General features: G+C 46.9%; 2 protein-coding genes across 7 annotated transcripts; one reads left to right on the forward strand and one right to left on the reverse strand.

Annotated features, from left to right (window-relative positions):
- Nucleotides 1–394: 394 nt before the first annotated feature.
- On the forward strand, nucleotides 395–12,940 carry LOC6612372 (A disintegrin and metalloproteinase with thrombospondin motifs 7). 2 transcript variants are annotated; one of them, XM_032724504.1, is made up of 13 exons: nucleotides 402–650; nucleotides 2,977–3,615; nucleotides 7,276–7,871; nucleotides 7,925–8,044; nucleotides 8,099–8,649; nucleotides 8,719–8,817; nucleotides 8,884–8,997; nucleotides 10,687–10,833; nucleotides 10,908–11,473; nucleotides 11,534–11,661; nucleotides 11,718–12,092; nucleotides 12,159–12,336; nucleotides 12,390–12,940. In XM_032724504.1, exons 3-13 carry the CDS (start codon nucleotides 7,383–7,385, stop codon nucleotides 12,680–12,682), a joined length of 3,060 nt encoding a protein of 1,019 aa, XP_032580395.1. In that variant the 5' UTR covers nucleotides 402–650; nucleotides 2,977–3,615; nucleotides 7,276–7,382; the 3' UTR covers nucleotides 12,683–12,940. The 2 variants fall into 2 exon arrangements, with proteins under 2 accessions (XP_032580396.1, XP_032580395.1); XM_032724505.1 differs by lacking the exons at nucleotides 12,159–12,336; nucleotides 12,390–12,940 and having other exon boundaries at nucleotides 395–650; nucleotides 11,722–11,906.
- LOC6612371 (myogenesis-regulating glycosidase) lies at nucleotides 12,728–21,916 on the reverse strand. Of its 5 annotated transcripts, none has more exons than XM_002036844.2 (6): nucleotides 21,489–21,916; nucleotides 18,788–18,948; nucleotides 15,771–15,939; nucleotides 15,614–15,709; nucleotides 13,259–15,104; nucleotides 12,728–13,188 (listed from the first exon to the last, which is right to left on the reverse strand). In XM_002036844.2, exons 1-6 carry the CDS (start codon nucleotides 21,846–21,848, stop codon nucleotides 13,052–13,054), a joined length of 2,769 nt encoding a protein of 922 aa, XP_002036880.2. In that variant the 5' UTR covers nucleotides 21,849–21,916; the 3' UTR covers nucleotides 12,728–13,051. The 5 variants fall into 5 exon arrangements, with proteins under 5 accessions (XP_002036880.2, XP_032580398.1, XP_032580401.1 ...); XM_032724507.1 differs by lacking the exon at nucleotides 21,489–21,916 and adding an exon at nucleotides 19,281–19,704; XM_032724510.1 differs by lacking the exon at nucleotides 21,489–21,916 and adding an exon at nucleotides 19,277–19,362.
- Between the last annotated feature and the right edge of the window lie 313 nt (nucleotides 21,917–22,229).

Raw genomic sequence — 22,229 nt, forward strand, 5'->3', positions numbered from 1 at the left:
TAATAAAGCCAACAACTTCCCCTATTTAAGCTTCAAAGCAGCAACAATTAGTTTAAAAGTTGGTGGTAATATTTGGTGTGACTCTTTCTTGGGACTTTTTCAATCCGGGGTCGAGTTTTTACAATTTATTTGCGTAATTCCCACAGTAATGAAGCTTTTAAGCCGGGACACGGGTGGCGGCGCCTTGATGAGACTGGAGACCTGGAGACTTGGAGACTGACGCCAGCAGAGCAGTGAGATTTGCTAGAGATCAAATCTTGACATGGGAGTCACGCGAAAAATTACATACATAGACCACAAGCAACAAAAACATCAACAACTACAAACACAAGCAGGGGAAACAATGCCAACAGCACGGATGACGGACAGACGAGCAATGATGTTGTTCCAGTCGCTTGGAGTCGCCTAGCCGCAGATACAAAGATAGGAAGATACAGTATCTGAGTGCCGCGTTGTGTGCGAGTGTGTGTGTGTGTCGAGACGGACGACTAACGCACGATTTTGTTGGATCGCTGGGATCTCTGGGACCTGGCTCCCATTTGGTCCCTGGCGACCGGCGCCACTGTCTGCCATTCAGGCTCCTGGTGATGAGCGCGTGACACGGCCCGAGGATCTCACGATGCGATAGTTTTGATTTTGTGAATCATAAGGTAGGTGCCATTTTTAGAAACTTAATTTTGTGCAAGTGTTGCCATGCAGACTGAGTTTGATAGCTAACCGCATTGCTCATTCGCATTATTACACATCATAGTATATTCGATCTAATACATTTCGGGTCCACCTCTAGTGTTCACCGCCAGGTAATCAGATAAAAATATATTATGACGTACAAGACCGACTTTTCATTGTTAATTGAGCGGCAGCGGCAGAAACGTAAACGTAAACCTTTCCCGGAGCCCGGCCCTGAATGATTGAGATTGAGACGTGCTTGATATCTGTTGGCATCGCAGTGGCAGCGCCGACGATACACTGAAAAAAATCACGCACTTTCTACGGTGCACTAGTCATTAATCATGAGAAACTGCGATTAACAAAAGTATCTCTCAGATGCGAATGCATTTCATAAACTACTAGCTTGTGGTTGCTATTGACTTACATGCCGTAGTTTCTTTCAGTGTAGATGCGATGCTGCGTCTTCACCGGCGACGTTGTTGTTGCAGTTGTTTTTGTTGTCTGGCGTCTGTTGGCTGTCTCTCTTATCTTGTATCTCTATCGCCATCTCACTCGCTCTCCCTCGACGCTTTTTTCGTTGCCTTATCTGCGGCTCGTGTGTGTGAGTGTGTGCACTGAAAGAAACAAAGTAGTTGTTTAATGAGATGGCTTGATGTTTTGATATCTTAACAACAGATGAGCAATACTATTACTACTTTATAGTCCAGTAGACTTGTAGTCTTATTGATAAACAATAAGTTACAATTTGTACAAGTATTGGAATAACTCCATTCAAATACACATTTGGTGTACAAAGGCACCCCTCTTTTCGCCCAGTGTACAGCTGAATGTTGCTGCCACGCTCCAGACGTGTCGCCGCAATTTGCAGCCAAACGCCGGCGACATCGGCTTGGCGCCTAAAATCAAACGGGGGCCGAACGAAACGAAAAATTTTAAAAATAACGTGCAACAACGACGGCGGCTAATAATGTGATTTGTTTCGTGCTCGGCGGGGGGAAAGCGGGGAAGTGGGGGCTTGGAGGAGCAGGAGCAGGAGCGTTCACTGTCTGCGCCGCATCCTCGCGGCGTCTTTAGTATGTGATAATTTTCAACAATTTACTTCGCTTCGGTTTTTTTTTCTTGGTTTGTTTTTCTGCCCCGCCGGCAATTGTGCGCATTTAACGGTGTGTCCTTGGCGGAATACACCGCCCCCTGATCGGCCGCCTCCATGGATGCGGACATGGGCATGGAGATGGACATGGAAATGGCACTCCACTACGTGGAGTTGGACAGTGGCGATCGACGCCATAAAGCAGATATGCATGATACGATTATAATTATACGGCAAACACGCATGGCAACAGTCTGCGATGCCACAGTGAAAGCTGGCTACAAAGAACGCAGCAGTAACTAACTAAAAAGATTGCATGGGAATTTAATGATTCGTAACTCTTTGGTATAATATATTTACATTGAGCAACATTATGGATTTGTTTTTTACTGCCTACTTTTAGGAGCGAAGCAAAACTTAATAACTTAGCAATATAACTTGCAAATAAGCGAATAACATATTAAATATGTGAAAGTAGAGTTAATATAAACTATCGGAAAACAAGTTATCATTTTTATAAAGATTCTGATTGGTTCAAGAACTTTCACATTCATTCTAATTTGTTGCAATTCAAATTCAGACTGATATAACGGGATTCAAATTGGAATTAAAAGCTATTCCTTTTGAAAAAGCCTCCAAAAGAGTCCAATTTTGATTTCGAAAACGATGTTACCGAAAACGGTTTCTGTAGACCAATGCTGTTAACCAAAATGGTTAACAGAATGAATAAATATCAAGTAGAAAAATAAACAAAAGGAAAGGAAAGAAAGCCTCCAGCAAATGGGTCTTGGGCTATCCAAACTCTTTTTGGCCAGCTGATTGGCCAAGGACACATGCGCTTTATTTTCACTGTTAACGCGAAGAGCGCTCTGTCTTGGCCAAGCCAAGTTCGACATCGAACCGGGCTCGAACCTGTTGCGAGAGATCAAGCCAGTGCTGAGCAAGTGCTTTTTACGGAACGACTAAACTGGCCGGGAATAGTAGCACTCAAATCCTTAATAGAGTTAATCCTAAGTATGAAATAAATGTAGCACACTTTTTGAAGTTCGAAGGGCTCTAAACCTTTCAGGCTAAGTAGAACTATAATTATAAGCCAAAGTAACACTATTATAATTACGCAAAATGATCGAATTTGCTTAAATATTAATATTTCAACTATTTTTGGAAAGCACTCAAATTAATTTTATGTTTTTTTTTTTTTAATTTTTGAATAGCCCATTTGGCAACACTGGCTCAGGTTCGACGTCGAGCCGGGCGGTTCGAACCGATCGAGAGGAAAATCTATTTAAGCAACACACAACTCTCGACACTTTGTATTTGCACGATATCTTTTCACCCGCGCTGCTTGTGCCTCGCATCCCACAGAGAGCCGCTGGGAAAATATTAGGGAAAACGCTGCAAAGCCGGAAAGAACGGAAACGCCAGTTGAAACGCCAGTGTGGACAATACGACAGTTTTCCTTGGATCCTCCAATACAGACTCCAAAAGACTCGGCTTGCGTGTGTGATTGATTCGAATTTCAAATCGTAATATCGAAGTTTTCGAAAACGCGCCTTTTTAATTTTTTTGTTGCCCTGTTTTGGGTATTTTTTTTTTTACCTGTGCCTGCGAACCTCCGTTCGCGACTTGTGAAATCATCGGCCATCGGCCATTGTTGTGAAAGAGCGGCTGTCTGGGCCCGGGTTCTCCTACCTGGCGTTATAATCGCCGCCCCTAATGAAATAATAAAAAAAAGAATAACAATAAAACTAAACTGCTGCCGACGGGCTTTTGCTTTTGTTTGCGGTTAAAATATTTGCGGGCTTCACCAGCGGCGCCTCTCGGAATTGGATTCCAGTTCGAATTCGGAATCGGTGAGTCGGGGCATCCGAAGAATGCGAAGTATCTTCGATCCAGCGATGGTATCTGTTAGTCGAATGACTGTTGCGATATCGAGAAAGTTATTAGTTACTTTATTACATTCTAGATTAGTTCGGGTTTTAGGCAATTTATCTTATTGTTAGGTTCATCTAGTAAATAACCAACTTGTCTTTTGGCATCTCAGACTTTTCCTTCGCCCTTTTCGCAGCACAGCCAATTTCCTGTGTGTGATCTCAACCGAATAACCGAAGACATCGTATAAAAACACACACTTTTATCGCGCAGACAACAAAACAGAAATAAAATCCAAAAAAGTGCGACTCCCAAAAACGGTGAAAAACAAAAAAAAAAAAAAACCGCCAGTCATGTATGGTCACAAGCGGCGAGATGCCCACAATGTCATGACAAATAAACCGAATTCAAACGATCTGCTTCGTAGTATTTTGTATTTTTTATTTTGGCCGCGACCAGTTGGCCCGTCCATAAAAAAAAATTAAAAAAAAAAAAAAACGGCAGGAACATCCCCAAGAAATGAGAAATGGCTGTGCGAAAAGCAAAAGCAAAAAAAAATCGTGTGTACTACACACCAAATAACACAAACAGAAAACAAATGAAATAATAAATCGAACGACGCCGCTGCCATAAAAATACATTTTCGGCCCACATGCCAGCGAAGCCATAGAGATTCAAATGTGCCCCCAGATAGGAGCGAAATCATCGGAGTAACGTGCGATCCGGCGAGGGCGGGGCCCCCCAGATAATCAGGGGGGCGGTCGAGGGGGGTGATCAGAGATCGGGGGAGCTATGGGGCTGTGGGGAACCCAACCAACCAACCAACCAACCAACCAGCCAGCCAGCCAGCCAGCCAGCCAACCAAGCAAACCAAGCGAAGCCGAGCGAGCAATATGGAATCGTCGTTTTACGTGAAAAGCTTCATTTCATTCATAAAAAAACGCCATAAATGAAAAAGAAACGAGAAAGGAGGCAAACTTGGGCGATACGACGCTTTAATACCCTGCATGTACTTAGCCAAATCAGTGCAATCGAAATTGAGTCTATTATTAAAATAGTACTTATTGTTTTAACTGAGTAATTGCTATATTAAAATCGATGTTACATGGGCTTTTTAAATATTTGTAGCCATAACTACCCCGTTTTACAGGGTATGTCAAAACTGAAATTGTGTGCCTGCTCCATGTGCGTCTGTCTGAGTTCCTCAATGAAACTACAATGCATGAATGGCAAGACACATCAATGGAGCTCCAAAGAGCCACAGATGCCCCCATCCCCGATCTCCGATCGCCCAAAAATTACCCCCCAAAAACAGCCACATCCACATTCAACTGTGCGATCCATTTTGGTCCGGTTGGCGGCCTGGTCTGGATCCAAAGTCTGGAACTGGGTGCTGGGCGCTCTTTCTTGGATCCGATCTGGCCAACTGGATGGATGGTGGGCGTACAAATTGCTTCGCCTCACGGCTGGAGGCCTCCACCAAAGTGAAATCGGAAATTCGCCAGCCAGAGGGTCGGTTTCTTACTATTTTTTTGGATCTTTGTTGCTTTTTGTTTTTCGCTTTTCTCGTATGTGGTCGTGGCCGCCAGGAAAGAGGAGGAGTACGAGTATCCGATCTTGATTTGGTCTTTCATTAGCATAAATATTCGACATATCCGATGATCGATGGCGCTGGATGACCAAAAAAAAAAAAAACGGAGGTGACAAATCTAGTGATAGATGTCCGACAAATCGCCTAAAGATCGAACTAAGCCCAATAATGAAACGCCAACGTGTGGAATGAGGCATCGAAAATAGTTAAGAGTGGCTGGACTATCAATATGCGGAGGTGGTTCCATCTTGACTCCATCGACTGGCAATCGAATTCAAGTGAAATTCCCGAAAAAGCAACCGCATCGCATATGGAGGAGGAGTCCAGCGCACATGAGATCATGCGCGTCGTTCCACGAAATTTGCCCTTCTCAATGAATTCTTGCATCAAATATATGTTAAGTTATTCCAACAGATGCTATCCGGTTTGTTGGCATAAAGGGGAAGTACCTGAAATCCACATAAAATCGTTATCAAATTGGGCTAGCCGTCTATTTGTATTCAAAGGTGTGACTCTGATCTTGAAAACCAAGTCATAAATTATAGCTCCAAGGATTTGCCAGCGTGTCCTGGGGTAGAAAAGTAGTGGAGGGGCATACATACATATATGTATGTGAATCTCGTTGGGGCGGTGGCGGTGAGGGGCGTGGCAGACAGTCTGCAATCAATTGGCTGACATTCAATGGAGGGAGTCGTCGGGTGGCACTGATTGATTGATTGATAATTAAGAGTGGCGCCTACTGGCAGCCACGCCACGCCATTCCATTCCATTCCATTCCATTGAGCCGGCGGAGGCACTGCAGCATAATGGGACAAACGGATGGACGGATGGATGGCTGGACAATGGCCACATTTTAATGTACGATCATGTGGCGCTTGCTAATTTGGCTGGGCAGTCTTTCAAGTTTCGCCGGCACTCGGGGATTGGCACAGACACAGAATCGAACTCGAAACAGGAATGGGCGGGATGGGCGAGTGGGAATTTCGGGTATACCCAATATTTAAGCGCATATTTTATGGCCATCATTATGGCCGCGATGAGTTCAGAATTAGGAATTAGGAATTAGGTCATCGCACTGGCGGGGTAGCTGCGACTTTCTGGCGGGCGTAGCTATGAAGTTGAAAAGTATCTACAAGTATACAAAGTATCTAAATGATCCCTAGATGGTTCTAAACTATTGAAGATATAACTAAGATATAAACTAAGTACATGCTTAAATTTATATATAAGTTATCCCAATTTACAGACTTCCTAGCAATAGGAATAATAATTATAGTAGTATCAGATTTACAGGGTATTCGAATTCGCTGAGTAAAAGAAAGGAGTCTGATATTCGGCTTGTCTTCTCCTTCGACTGCAAATCGGCTGCTGTGGCGCTAATGAGCTTTTGTTAAATTTTATTAATGGAATTGCCAAAATTTATCATAAATTACAAATCGTGATCGTGATAAGAAGAGCGCCGTTGACTACGTCAAACTTTTGAATAATTAAGTTGTCGTGTTGCTTTGATAGTGTGTTGTTGCTGTTCTTGTTGTTATGGTTGTTGCTGTCTTTGAAGCGCCGCACTAAAAAAAAAAAAAAAAAACAAAATTTGCTTAATTTTATGACCCGTGTCTTCTTTTTTTGTCTAGCATATTTTTTGTTCGCCCATCCATTGTCTGCGTTTCATCTCGAAAGCGTTTGCTAAAAGCCAAAAAGCCAAATCACCGATTATTTATTGTATCTGGAAGTGGGCTCTTTCTTTTTATGGCCTCCGTATGCCACACAATCCGCAATAATCCCAGATCGGATTGTCTCTAGATGGGTTTGGGCTGGAATCGAGGGATTTGATTGCTTCAACAACAAGTTGTGGGTTTGGATGGCGCCATGTCCATCCACATGGGAACCACAATGATCGGCAAAAAACCGCAGCAGTACTTCAAAGATTGATTGCCTCATTAACAACCGACATCATAACTATTATCCATTTGGCTACTGAAAACGGAAATCTTTAGAATCTTAAAACAATCTATTTAGATAAAAGATACATCTGATACATTGTCCATTTCAGCTGATCTCCTGAACAGCCCAAGATCCGTATTATGCGACCGCTGCCATGCTGCTGAGACAACGCCTGGATAACGGCTAGGGGTGTGGACTAGGAACGGGCTGAGGAGCATGGCGTGCAGCAGGATGTGGATCAGGAGTCGCTGGCTGGGCCTGCTGCTCCACTATTGGCTGGTCGTGGTAACGCAGGGCGGTGGCGTACGTCCGCTTTACGGACTCCATTCCGACGAACTGGTGGCGGGTGAGGGGCAGCTGGTGGTGCCACGACGCGTCCATTCCGATGGAGCGTTTATGACCCACCAGTTGGAGTACGCACACGAAGTGGATCATCGGCGGCATCGGCAGAGGCGCAGCCTGAACTCAGAGCAGGACACCCAGGCGGCGGACCTGCATCTGCTGGTGCCGCTGGCGAACGAGACACTGCATCTGGAGCTCATGGCGCACAGCTACTTTCTGGCCCCGAATCTGGTGGTGGAGCGCCACCGGCGGGATCTGCGCACGCGGTCACCGTTGACATCGCGGCACCTCAACTGCCACTTCCATGGAAAGGTGCGTGGCCAACCGGCCACCAATGTGGCCATCTCCACCTGCGCCGGACTGGTGAGTTGATGTTTTATCTTCTCTGTTCTGCCGAACTGATCACTCTTTGCCAGGTGGGTCACATCCGGACGGCCAGTAATGAGTACTTCATCGAGCCCTCGAAGGAGCACGAGCCGCATCCGGTCAACGGGCATCCGCACGTGGTCTTCCAGCGCTCCTCCGTGAAACCGAAGGTTGGTTGGCTAACCCTCCACTTGTTTACATACCCCTGATAATCGATCCATTAGCATTCGTCGCGAAAGCGGAACAAGCGCAAGCGGGGCGGCAAATCGGGATCCGGAGCGGAGGTCAGCAATTGCGGCACGCGGGAGCCACGCCGGCGGATGGAGACGAGACTGGAGTGGCAGGCCAGGGGCAAGGTGAAGGTCCAGGGAGGCCGTCAAATTAGGCGCCACCACCACCACCATCATCACAAACACAAGTACCACCATCATCAGCAGAAAAATCACCGAGTTCCGCACACCAAGTTCAAGTACGAGACGCAGTTCCAAACGGATCCGGATCATGTGGAGATTCAACGGCGCAGGCGGTCCATCAGCAGTCCACGGCATGTGGAGACGCTCATCGTGGCCGATGCCACCATGTCGGCGTTCCACAGGGACCTCAACGGCTACCTGCTGACCATCATGAACATGGTGTCCGCGCTGTACAAGGATCCCAGCATCGGCAACTCCATTGAGATCGTTGTGGTGCGCATCATCCAGCTGGACGAGGAGGAATCCCAGCTCCAGCTGAATCTCACACAGAATGCGCAGAAGAACTTGGATCGGTTCTGCAGGTGGGATTCATAGCATATAACATATGTCGCTTCCCCGTTTTATATTTTCCCAATGATATCCTTGCTTAGTTGGCAGCACAAACTGAACAAGGGCAGCGAGAAGGATCCGCATCACCATGACGTGGCCATCCTCATCACGCGAAAGAACATCTGTGCCAACAACTGCATGTGAGTCCAATTCGATGGAATGGGGGTTCCAGATCAACGAGTATACCATATCCATGTCATCCGCAGGACTCTCGGCCTGGCCAACGTGGGTGGCATGTGCAAGCCGAAGCAATCCTGCAGCGTGAACGAGGACAATGGCATCATGCTCTCGCACACCATCACCCATGAACTGGGCCACAAGTAAGTAACCAAGAGTATGATCACCAAATTGAATTTAAGCTGCTCCGCGCGAGGCAGGAGCATGTGCAACAGGTAGCCGGCAGCGATTTGCATTGCCACCTGCGGCGCCAGACGTTGGCCAACTCGCATGCCCCACGCGCAGCTAGCCAATGCGATTTCCGATCCCCAGCCCCTGGGCAAGATTTATGGCCAGCCCAATTCGTTTAATGAATGAATCCAGCAGCAAGCAGCAAGCAATCAAGAGTACACAAGTTGCTCGATTTCAAACGAGGCGGCTAAGTGGACGCGACGGATGCTTTGACACCTGCGTGTGTGTCTCATTTTCAGCGACAATGATCGCCTGCGTTGCATATTCCGATTCAGATACATATTCTGATTCAGATACAGATTCAGTGCCAGATCGAGATTTATATGTAGCTCGTGGTGGCCCGGCTTCCTGCTCGATTCAAACTCAATTAGTCGAGGCACCGAGATCTCAACAGAGATGACTGCCCAGTCACTGTTCAGTCACTTGGAGTCACCTAATGTCACGGTTTCAAATGAATCTATGCATCCAGAGCAACCTAACAAACTTCAATGCAATCACTACGTTTCAATTTCGCAATATGATAGTACAAATCTTTGTATTATAAGCTAAATATGACTAAGAACTAGTTGGTTAATAATCATAGCATAGTTTTTGGCGCTAAGTTGGGGTTTATAGTACAAACTTAGTACCACAGAACTTTGAAGGGGAAGCACTAGTCATGCACAGGTTCCAAATTATTGGACACTTATGCAATAATTCCATGTTACTGGTTACTGCGTACTCTCCTCCTCCTCCTCCGCCTTCATTACCCACAATAATGCTCTATTGCCGGCAATTAGACGATTCCATGTGATTCCATGTGATTCACCGTGATCACAGCATCGAATCTCGATCCGTCGGCACACCCAGACACTCCGACTCATTCCAACTCACACCCAACGACAGCCGGGTCCGGTTTTCAAGGGGGTGTGGGGGAAGACGAAGAGCTGCGGACTTGGATCGTAATGGATCTGATCGGATCGTATGGGATTGGATTGGATTGGGTCGATCGTTCGTGCCATGTTGCCAAGTTTTCCAGTTTCCAAGTGGCTGGTCCGTGGCTGTGGGTCGCCTACTGTGTCAGAGCACACTGGGAAAAATCAGATAGTACTATATACTATACTAAACTAAACTATGCACTAAATTGATTACAACTGAGTTGATTAGTTTGCACATCACACTAGTGGTTTTTCGACATTTAAGCAATATTTCTCCCAACTCACTCGGCTTTTCTGCCAGTGCAGCCCAGGGGCCGTCAGTCAGTCTAGCGTGCTCGGTCCGCGATTGACTCACCGCCCCCTCTGCGGATCCGACCGCCCCGATCTCCCCGATCTCCACGAGCGACCAAGATATAGTCGCGATGGGTTGTGTAAGCCGACCGGAATCGGAATCTCTCTGGGCGGGAAAACAAAAACAGGTGGTTTGTTTTGGTTTCGCTTATGTGCTTTTAATCGGATATAGCTGCTTGTTTACCAGCGATTTGCTCCCAATTGGCTATTATTCTATTGAAATAATCAGGTTTTGGAGCGATGTGCTGTCTCACCCGGACAGTTGGCAACTTTGTTTCCATCAAATCGCGTTTCTTTTGTAACCAAATGGGTTGTTCTTTTCCGTAACAACAGCTTCGGGATGTTCCACGATACGGCGAAGATCGGCTGCCATCCGCGCGTGGGTCCCATTGTGCACATCATGACGCCCACTTTTGGGGCGGACACCCTGCAGGTTTGCTGGTCGAACTGCAGCCGCAAGTATATCACACACTTCCTGGAGTAAGTATCTTCTTATGGGTTGTAGCTACTGATTATGAGCCCATCTCACAAACTTGAATCGTTAACGATTGCAGTCAAGGATTGGGCGAGTGCCTGGACGATCCGCCCACGCCCTTGGATGAGTACAACTACACGGGAGAGCTGCCGGGCATGCGGTACAATGCGAGGGGCCAGTGCCGCCTGCAGTTCAACCTGACCACGGACAGCGAGGTGGGCGCTTGCTCCGCCCCCCACGAGTTCTGCTCGACGCTGTGGTGCAAGGTCAACGGCGAGTGCGTCACCCACATGCGGCCCACCGCGCCGGGCACACTGTGCGGTCGGAACAAGTGGTGCCAGAACGGCAAGTGCGTCCGACGCGAGGAGCTGGCGGCGGTCAACGGGGGATGGGGCGATTGGAGCGAGTGGAGCGAGTGCTCGCGGAGCTGCGGCGGCGGCGTGTCCACGCAGCAGCGGGAATGCGACAATCCGGTGCCGGCCAACGGCGGTGTCTTCTGCATTGGCGAACGGAAGCGCTACAAGATCTGCCGGAAGCGGCCGTGTCCGGCGGAGGAGCCCAGCTTCCGGGCGCAGCAGTGTGCTCGGTTCGACAATGTCAGCTACCAGGGTGCCACCTACAAGTGGCTGCCCTTCTTCGATAAGAGTGAGTTCATCAGCATACCATACGATGCTTAGTTGAGACCACGATATCTCCTCCTCCTAGATAATCCCTGCAAGCTGTTCTGCAGCGATGTGGACGACACGATAATCGCCAACTGGGGCGCCACGGTGCTGGACGGGACACCATGCACCCTGGGCACGAACAACATGTGCATCGACGGCATCTGCAAGGTAGGGTATTCCGAATCCAATGTCCGATAACTGATCGCGAACCGCGTCTTGTTCAGAAAGTTGGTTGCGATTGGATCGTCGACTCGGAGGTGCAGGACGATCGGTGCGGTGTCTGCGGCGGTTCTGGCGATCAGTGCCAGCCGGTGAGGGACACCTACACGGATCCGTTCGCCGCCAAGGACGGCGCCTACGTGGAGATCGTCACCATACCGGCACGGGCGCGGCACATCCTCATCCGCGAGCTGGCCAATTCGCCGCACTTCCTTGCCATTGCCACGGGCGGCGGAGATCGGTTCTATCTGAACGGGGATAGCCTCATCTCCATGCCCGGCGAGTTCGAGATCGCCGGCGCCGAGAGCCTCTACGATCGCGTCGACGAGCAGGAGACCATCACAATACCTCAGCCCATACAGCATTCCATATCGCTATACGTGAGTGTTGTACATTACAAATTCCAGCAAGATAGATATCCACTGACTCTCATCGGGTTTTTCCAGGCGATTGTGCGCGGCAATGAGAGCAACGCTGGCATTTTCTACGAGTTTACCCTGCCCGCGCTGAATGTGACCACTGACAGCCAGTTCCTGTGGCGCCTGAGCAACTGGACCGCGTGCTCCGCCAGCTGCGGCGGTGGCGTGCAGCACCGGGAGCCCATCTGCCAGGAGAACGGCAAGGGTGAGTCCAAAGTACCGCTTGGGAAGTGCCCATTAAACGCAATCTTCACATAGCTTTGGGTGATACGCTGCCCTGCTGGACGCACGCCAAGAACAAGAGACCCGCCCGGCAATCGCGAGGATGTGGCGACCAGCCATGTCCTGCCCACTGGTGGCCAGGTCCTTGGCAATTCTGTCCGGTCACCTGTCGTCCAGCTGGATCCGTGGCGCCACCTCAGCGCCGGCGATCCGTCGTCTGTCTGGACGAACACGATGTGGTGGTGGCCGATGCCGAGTGTGGACACCTGCAGAAGCCGCCGGAAACGGAGCCCTGCGAATCCTCGCTGCCGATCTGCAGGACCAAGTAGAACAGACACAGTACCTATTTATTGACGCCACTGGAGGAGGATCAGTGCGTTGTAATGGAACATATTTATTCAGCGAGTAAGCGATCATCCCAGATGTACTTAACTAACTATACGCACGCACAAAAACTAAAAAAATGGAAATTACATAGGCTTAGGATAACGCTTAGGCACTAGCGATAAGGCATCTTATGTATTACGATCGCGGGCTTATCGATATATAGTATTTAGGTTACTCAATACAGATAGATGTATGCGGAATTGCCGGCTTCTCTCTCTCTCTTTCACTTTCTCTCTATGTAGTTGATATCACATGGGTTCTGCTGGGAGAATGGATGCAGTGCATCAGGTGCATCAGCTTATGGAGTGCTCCTAGAACCGCGTATTGTCCGGCATTTTGCGGAAGTAGGCGATCTTGTCCTTCGGCACCCGATAGCCGTGCATCCAGCGACTGCCCTTCCTCAGCGATCCATCGATACCGTCCTTCCACACGCCCTGCGGCAAGTAAACTGCCAAATGGATATGCACAAATTAATAAGTATTTGGCTCAAGGGCTCACAACTTGTTGCTTGAACTTACCCTCGCGCTCCTCGCGGTTCGCATGCAGGATGGGGGCCACGATGAGCTCCTCGCCCACGGAGAACTCATCGCTGACAATGAGACAGGCTGGATCGTGGGGATCCATCATCCAGAGCGGCCTCACCAGTGGCAATCCCTCGTTCATCGACGGATTGAGGTACTTCTTGAGCAGCGGAATCACGATCAGCTGGCGCACCTCCTTCAGCTCCTGGGCCACGCGGGTGACCAGATCACTGCGATACTCCGACGGCAGGTGGCTGAATTGCATGGCCGGCATGAAGGTGGCCAGCTGGAGCCAGCGGATGAAGAGTTCCTGATCGGGCAGCGGTGGCTGGGACATCGAATAGAAGCTGACCATCTTGGATAGCGGTCGCTGCAGCAGATAGTCGCCACCGATCACGCCCGGCAGCACGAACGGATAACCGATGACGCCGTAGTTGAGCACAGCGCCCAGGGTCTCCCTTAATCCCTCCCAGGTGGCGTTCGCCGGCGGGGTGCTCAGGAAAGTGGGCGGCTTGGGCACCACACTCGCCGTGGATACGGCCATTAGGCCAGCGCCCTCCAGGCTGGCGGTGAAGAGCCTGGCATAGGTGTCCGGATTGTCCAGGGTCTGGCGGCACTGGTAGTAGTGCGGCAGATTGTAGCCCGTTCCCAGGTCCAGGTAGAAGCTCTGCACTCCGTACTCCTCCTTCAGGCGCTGCAGCTTCTCCAGCAGCCAGGGAACGGACGCATTGTTGGTTATGTCCAGAACGCCGGCGCTGGAGCTACTCTTGTACCTGGTCAGGGCGGGAATACTCCGCTCCGAGTGGCGTTCGTAGATGAGCAGCTTGCGCTTCACTGCATCCTTGAAGTTGGCACTGTCCGTGCTGATGAACGGTTGGATGGTCAGGACCACCTTGAATCCTCGCCTGTGCAGCACATCGATGGTGTCCTTGAGGGTGGGGAACCTGGCCTTGTCCACCGTAAAGTCGCCAATGTTCTCCTGCCAAAACTCATTGATGACAATGTGGCCCAGGCCCATGGCAATGGCACTTTCCGAGTAGTCGCAGATGGTGGATTCGTTGAGGGACTCGGGCAGCTCGGTGTGCGGTATCCTCCAAACCGGCTCCTCCAGCAGCGAGTGCAGCACCTTGAACTCCTGCTCCTTGAGGCCATCCCACAGGCTCTGCTGGGTCATAAGCATGTGCAGGCTGCGCATGTCCTCCGTGGTGCAGATGCGGTAGTCCAACTGCGGCAGCGGCGTCAGGTGATTCACGAAGGTGAACTCATCGTTGGCCGCCCGCAGGCAGAAGCGATTCTCCGTCCGGTTGACGCCCAGCTGCAGCGGCGTCTTCTCGCTCACCTGCATGGCCACGCCGATCGAGTTGATGAAGTACCTCTTCACCCCATTGCCGAACTGGTGGATTTTCGAGTCGCCGGAGGCATAGGGCGCAAAATCGAAGTTTGCATAGCTGAGGGACCACTCCTGACCCTTGGTCACCCCGCCGCCGAACCACAGGCCATTGTCCCGCTTCAGCTCGTAGCAATCGGTGGGCAGGAGACCCGGCGTCAGTGCCTGCCACTGCAGCGTGTAGCACCGGAAGACGCCCTTGTCCTCGAAGTTCAGATGCAGTCGCGCCATTCCGTTCCACTCGATGCACACGCTGCCGTCGCTCCGCCGCTGCTCCTCCAGGCAATGGAATGGCGCCGTGTCGAAGCCCAGGGTCACGCCCAGTTGACCCGATATCACCTCCTTGTCCTCGTGACTCAGGATGCGGAAGATGCGGTCGTTCGAGTTGAACTTGATCTTCTGGAAGTAGCTGCGCGTGAGCACCTGCTGGTGGTAGGCCACATAGGCATAGCCGATCTGTGCGGATAAAGGGATTCGAATTGAAAAGATATTGTATCTTGTATCTTGTATCTGGTAACCCCTTAAGTATCTTTAAGTAACCTTGTCAAAGTGGCACACTCTAAGGTCGCTCGAAATAAAAGGCGCTGTGATAAAAGGCTTAACAATTCAACACTTATTTTCGGGAGCTCCTAAAATCCATTTGGACATCGGGCCAAATTATTCGATCACTCTTTATCGCCAAGCGAACCAAATACTTTTATCTTCTGCAGCTAGTTGAATGCCTTCAGTTCGTTTTGACAAGCTTAAGTCGGCGAAAAATGCAAAGTCACTGTCTTATTGAAATTAAGAATTTCCTCTGCGAATTAATCTACAAATTCTCATTGAGAATTTTCTATTAAAAGCTCTGCATCATGTTTATGATCACTCACTATGCTAGTGATTCGCACTTCGACTCAATGAATGAATGAATGAGTGAATGCGTGAGTGAATGAGTGAGTGAATGAGTGCTGATGATTGCTGCTTACCAGAAATATGATGATGAAAAACATGATGATGACGAATATCTTGATCTTGTAGTCCTTCGTCTCGCGCTTCTTCTTTCTTATCAGCTGCGGAAAAGCCTGTGGAAATTGGTGTTTAATTACTTGACCTTTGATCTCTGGTCGAGTGGGGTCAACTCACCTGCATCTTCTCGCGCAGTAAACTGGCCAGGGAGTTCACGCTGGTGATGGAGGCCTGGTTGGAGGCCAGGCTGTGGCTATCGAAGTCGCTGGCCAACATCTCCTTGCTGTTCAAACGCAGGGCGGGCAGAGGAGCAATCGAGGCGCGTCTCCGGCTCCGAAAACGATCTCTGCAAAAAAGATATACAAATTGGTCAATGCCTTTGAAACTGAATGAAATAATATTCAGAATGAATATATGGTAAGTGGTTTCTTTTAGTGGTTGGAACTTTTTTGGCTTATTGCCCATGAACCTGTGGATTATCCTCATTTGTAATCCCTATTTTCCGCAAAAAGAATCAGTTTTTTTGGCCACAACTTTAAAAACAATTGTCTGAATACGGAATGTCATATCACGTTGAGTTCGTATTTTAATTTCTAATCGAACTGTGTCCGAAAATGGGAATGCCATTTTTTGGCGATTTTTTGCAAATTTTGATGATGTAACCCCTTACCGAAAATGCGAAAAATGACCCAAAAATAAGTTTTCCTAAATCGGTCAAAAAGTGATTGGGATTGTTAGCCTTTGTAATTAGCTGCTCAAAACAGTTATTCTTTCTACTTTATGATCAGTTTTAGTCAAGTTATGCAAAAATTCCCATCTAAAATGTTTTAATTTTTGCCAAAATATTTTCTTTTAATTTTCCGTCATAAAAAATCAGTTTTTTGGCCACAACTTTAAAAGTAATTGTCTGAATGTGAAATGTCATACTTCGTTAAGCTCGTATTAAAATTCTCAATTGAACTGTATCCACAAATGGAAATTCTATTTTTTGCCATTTTTTGCAAATTTTGATGGTTACAAAAAATGCAAAAAAAAAAAAAAAAATTAATTTTTGTAATGCTTCCAAAAAGTGATAGGGATCGTTAGCATTGGTTATAAGCTGAATAAAACAGTCATTATTTTAGAACTATGACAATTTTTAGCCAAGTTATTAAGAAAACCCTTTTTGCAAATAGTGAAGTTTTGCCAAAAATCGTTTTAGTGATTATCTGTCCACATAAGGTCAAATTTTTATTCATATCTTTGCAAATAATAGCTCAAATATGGTATGCGATATCTCGTTGTACTCGCAATATAATTTCCAATAGATTTCCATTTAAGCTTTCAGATTTCAAATTTGACCAATTTTTCGCAATATTTTTGACAATAAATTTATCCCTTGTTGTCCCTTTGATAGTCATATACTTGTATGTACCAAACACAAATGGAACCTTAATTCTTTTATGAGTTTGATAAGCAGAACAGACGCAGCTGTTGCAATTGGTGGAAATATGTGTAAATTTTATAACAAATAAAAATATAACAAACACATCCGTTTTGTTAGTTTCTAGCAGATAGCAGATAAATCTAGCGGCTAAGATAGAGGTGAGTGCTGCCTGGTGGATGCAACTGATTGGACCCTCAACTTGCAACACGATCGGGGTCGGCTTATCGCCCTTATCGGGGGCGGAAGACAGTCGTTAAGCCCACTTCCCGGTTACCCAGAACAATTTTTGTTTGCATAACGCACACTTTTCGCTCCGTCGGCGTATGCAAATCTCGCACAAACAAAACCGCACAGAGCCAGAAAAAAAAATAATAATAAAGAAAAGTTACGAAAAAAGCCGAGACACGAAAATCTGTGGAGCTGATATTGTGCTCTATAATTATATACATATGTACATATATACTTGCTTGGCCTGATTTATTTACAGTTGATAAGCGGCTGGGCTGGCAGCTCTCGAAGTCGTAAACACTCCCCGGTGCCTATAGCCGATATATAAACTATATAGCTCTATATATATATAGATATATGTATGAATATAGATATATCACTTGGAGATATTCGGATGCTATCACGCCCAATCGCGATCAACAACTGAGCCGAGGTCCGCTTATGTCGCTCATGCCGCAGCTCCGGAGATCTGTCCGGTGGAGCTTCCTCTCCCCCAAATTAACTTATCAGCCGCTGGAGAAGATTGGAGACCCACACCCGGTCGGTCGCTTCTCCGCTTGTAATGTGCTTAAGCACTTAAATTGCCTCATCGCGTGTGTCTGTGGAGAAATCTCGGCGAACTCAAGATGTACGTATGTATATGTATAGTTAGCCATAAGGTGTATACCCTTTCTTCCGAGAAATTAGTATGAAGAAATCTTTGGAGAAATCTCGGAGAGAGTAGGGAACTTTTGGGGCATCTCTAATAGTTTTCCTTGTATTATCTTTAGAATGCAACTATGGAGTTGCTAGGCTGATTTGCACTCTCGATGTGTACAATGCATTCACTGATAAGAGAGCTCTTGAAAAAAGTATGCAAAGCATTCGAATTAGCTGGTTTGAACTGCTGTGAAATGACATAAAACCGGATAATTAATCTGGGATTAATTAAATGCCGTGTCAGCACACTCATACCCGTAAATATTTATGAACACATATTTTCTGAGCTGCAAAGAAAGTTCTGTAATAGATACTTTCCCCAAATGATGTATCTCTACTAGATATAATTGATAGTAACTATTGCTCAGGTGTGCAAATAGCTGAGTTGATTTAACAACCTCCATTTGGATGCCAATCACTTTGATAATAACTGCTATTGGTCCAACACCTTGGCGATTCCATGTGGGTAATCATAGGAATTCGCAGTGTCGAGGCGGGGAAAAGTCAAATGAAAATCGCTGCGGAATCAGCATGGAAGTGGGCACTAGTTGCAACCGATACTCGAAATGGGTCGGAAGGGGGGTGTGGTGGGCGGAATGTGGGGAAAGGCACGTTCCACTGGCAGTAGACGCCACAATTGAATTACTGTCGTTCGGAGACAAAAGGCAGCGACTTTCGATTAATTAATCTAATTGCCCCGATGAATCAAATGGCAAAAGTGCCCAACGACAGCGTGGGCCAAAGTTTAAAGTAGCTACAATTATTTAAATACAAGAACTACATCATATATGAATGCTACTTAGTTTGGTTATCAGTAGTTGTAGTTGAGCTAATCACTCACCGGTGAACTGGTCTTCTGGCGTTCCCGAACTCGTCATCGCTGTCATCGTTGGCGAAATTGATGGCCTTATCCGGCGTATTGGCCGATGTCGTCGGCGCCGTAGTGCCCGGCGTATCCGGAGTGGCCGGAGTGCCCAGGCTGGAGGTCGCATCGTCGGCTATCTGAAATAGTGGAATTTATATAGCCAAACAGACAGCTTTCCTTTTTGCTACACTAAACAGATAGCTGGATTGGTAGAGCAAACAGCAAACAGCAGGCGATTGTAACTGAAAGTATGGCATTTTGTTGGCTGGTATAGCCCAACCATCCATATACATATGGGTTCTGGGCTTTTGACACCTGCACTTGGGCAAGGTGAGTGCAATTAGCACGGAGGCGTTACCGCCTGAGCACCCCGTCAAGGTGTCTCCGTACAAAATAACCGCAAGCCCGGAAAAATGGCATCGATTCGAATCGAGTACGTCATGAGCTGCAGGCCACACTTAGTACCTGCCTTATCCTTATCCGTAGCCGTACTGATGTCGAGCACAACGGCGGCGTCTCTGGCTTTGGGTGCTGGATGGTGCTGATCCTCGATGGGAACGCTCGAGAGGATGAACCGGCTGTTGGGTGAGCTCATTGCGGGCACTCAACGATTATACCAAGCAATATACTTATGTTATCACAGCACTATATTATGGGTTTTCAAAAACTTCAAGTTCAAGCACTTCACTGAGTCACAGAACAAGTAAAAAAAATGAAATTGTTTATATTTAATTAGGATAGTCGTTGTTCTATTAGTTTGTTGTTAACAATATATGACCTAGTTTAAATCGCCAATATTGTCGAGTTGCCAAATAATAATTATATGGGCCACCGATCCGAACGACCTTAGTGCCGCGATCGCACTGTTAACCGTTGATAATTGCTGGATCGCTATTGCCTGAATATTGTTTTTGAAGCCTCAATTTATGCGCTTTAATCGCTACGCTCTCGCAGCCTCTGCCGCCGTCGGCGTCGGCAGCGCAGTCGCAGCGCGTCGCGGCGTTGAGTGGAAATATCGACACCCACACTCAGAACAATCATGAGCTAGTTGAGTCGGCGAATTTGATTTTGATAGAATAATCCGGCAGTCGTAAATTAATTGCGACTACCCTGATTGGCGACGTCTTGGTATATTAGCCTTACTTCGTGACGAATGGCCATAAATATGGATGCACTGCAAGCAATTCGAGCAATGAAAGCTGCATATTATACATACAAATCAAATATTTCATTTCAAAGCTTTAACTGAAACAGCGAGAATCTGTCTAATTAAATCGTCGTGGTGTGACATTTATGTCTCCCTTTTTAATATTTGCTGTTCATTCCACATTTTCCTCTCTTCAAAAGTTGAAATTTTGCCTTCCATCAAAGAAGTTGCATTTTGCATTGCATACTTTCGGGCATATTTCGTACACAGACCACACTGCGTATGTGTTATATTGTCGCTGTGCGACAGTTGATCGCTTGGTCACATCACACATACGCCGCGTTGGCCTGGCCACGCCCCCTTCGCCGCGCCCGTCGGCTTGTTTGCAGCTCTATTATTAGCGCACGGCATTCGTTGCTACTTCCCGACACCAGTAATGAGTTTGAGTGTTAACACATCGAAAATAATAGACAAAATCTCCCACGGAAAAATATCGGATGCGCTAATAATTCAGATATTCTAGTTTGGAATTCAGAGGGATCGGCATAATGTAAATATTCGTGCGAAAGATCGGCAATCAATCATAATTGTTAAATGAAAAAAAATATAAATAAAAAATAAAAAACATATACTTATATAATAAGTTCAAAGATTGATGAACGAACAAGTTGTTGCCTTAAACGGAAACTCGTTTTAATTTGTACCAAATTAAAGTGTTTTTAAATGATAATTTCTTGTCAGCATAAATGTTTATGCAAATGTCGGAAGCTATGAGTTCGTATTTGGAGCACGATGCATATATTAATGGGCATTTAATGTGATATACTAATATATTGAATGGACACTTAAACGATTCTTTGAAAGATATTTTTTTTTTGGAGTACCGAATGTGCTAAGTTAATGGTGCCCATTTGTACCGTAGGACCATCATGTGACTATTAACTGGATTTCAGGTTTTTGGTCACATGTGTATTGTTTGCCAACTTCATATAATTAAGGCTCAATTAACGTTTGTATCTTTTTTTGGGTAACTTTTCTGTAAATCGACGAGATTCGCCGAGCGCGAGGAATCAGACTAGAGGCGATGACGCCTCGCTTAATTACGCATTGTATTTTAATTTCGAATGGGGCTTAACTGCTCAACTGGTTTGCTGCAATTATATATTTAACAAAAAAAAAAATAAAAATGGCAAAAATAGCAGAAGAGATGCTTTAAATGCCAGTACGGCAATTTAAATACTCTCTAAAGGCAGCTCCTTACCAAAGTTTATTTTACTTTATCAGTGAATTTTGTATAAAAGCATACAAATATGCTCCACTCAAATATAAAACTTTTAATTAGTTTAATGTTTTGTGTAATTTTAATTTTAAAACAAATGAGCGACCGAAGCGACTTGTCTTTCGAGGAATTTCCATGGGTATAAACTGGGTCGTAAACTAATCTTTTTATGCACCTCTCACGCCAGATTCTTCATTTTACATTGGTAAATGCTAAATTTTTCTAATGAATTCAATGCTGAGTGTACTCACAATCTCCTCGTGCAGCGCATCTTGCGGCTGCATCTGGTGTCGCAGACGCAGTGCCTCCAGATCCAGCGCGTTGATGCCCGAGGGCATGGATATCGAATTGCGTCGAAGTCCCGGCGCAAAGGCCTCCGGCGAGGGCGTCGCTGACTCCGGCTCCTTTTCGTTGACCATCTTCAAGAGTGGTAGCTCCACATTGCGTCGCTCGCTGAGGGATTGCTTCCTGGGCATGGCGCCCAGTAGCTGGTGCTGCTCCTGTTCCTGCTCGTTCCGCTCATCTCCGTCCGTGTCCGCATCCACGAAGGCCAGCTCCGGATGCTGGCCGTTGAGCGCCTGCGCGGCTCCCGATTGCGTTGTGTGAGCCATTTCTCCGGCCGCTTCTCAGTTCCAGCGGCTGCGTTCCAAACGCGATCGCGTTCCACTGGCGAATGAAAAAAGGGTTGAGCGCGCCAACCGGAACCCGAAATCGCCGGCGGAGCGAAAGAGAGCGCTGGCGGGCGGACAGAGGGAGACGGGCGGTGAGCGGGCGGCTTCGATTGCCATCGCTGTTTGCCTTTAATCAGCGCTTATCATCGGCCAGCGATAATCGCAAACACCGATCGAAAAAAAATGCTCAATCACAGTTGCACATATATATGTATATATGGCTAAATTAATCAGTTAAAAAGGTAAAAATATATAACTGTACCAGAATTATTACAAAAATTAATCAACTTTTGGTTTTTGAAATTATAAATTCAGCTCGTT

Source organism: Drosophila sechellia, chromosome X (genome assembly GCF_004382195.2).
Source record: "Drosophila sechellia strain sech25 chromosome X, ASM438219v1, whole genome shotgun sequence".
Taxonomy (NCBI): domain Eukaryota; kingdom Metazoa; phylum Arthropoda; class Insecta; order Diptera; family Drosophilidae; genus Drosophila; species Drosophila sechellia.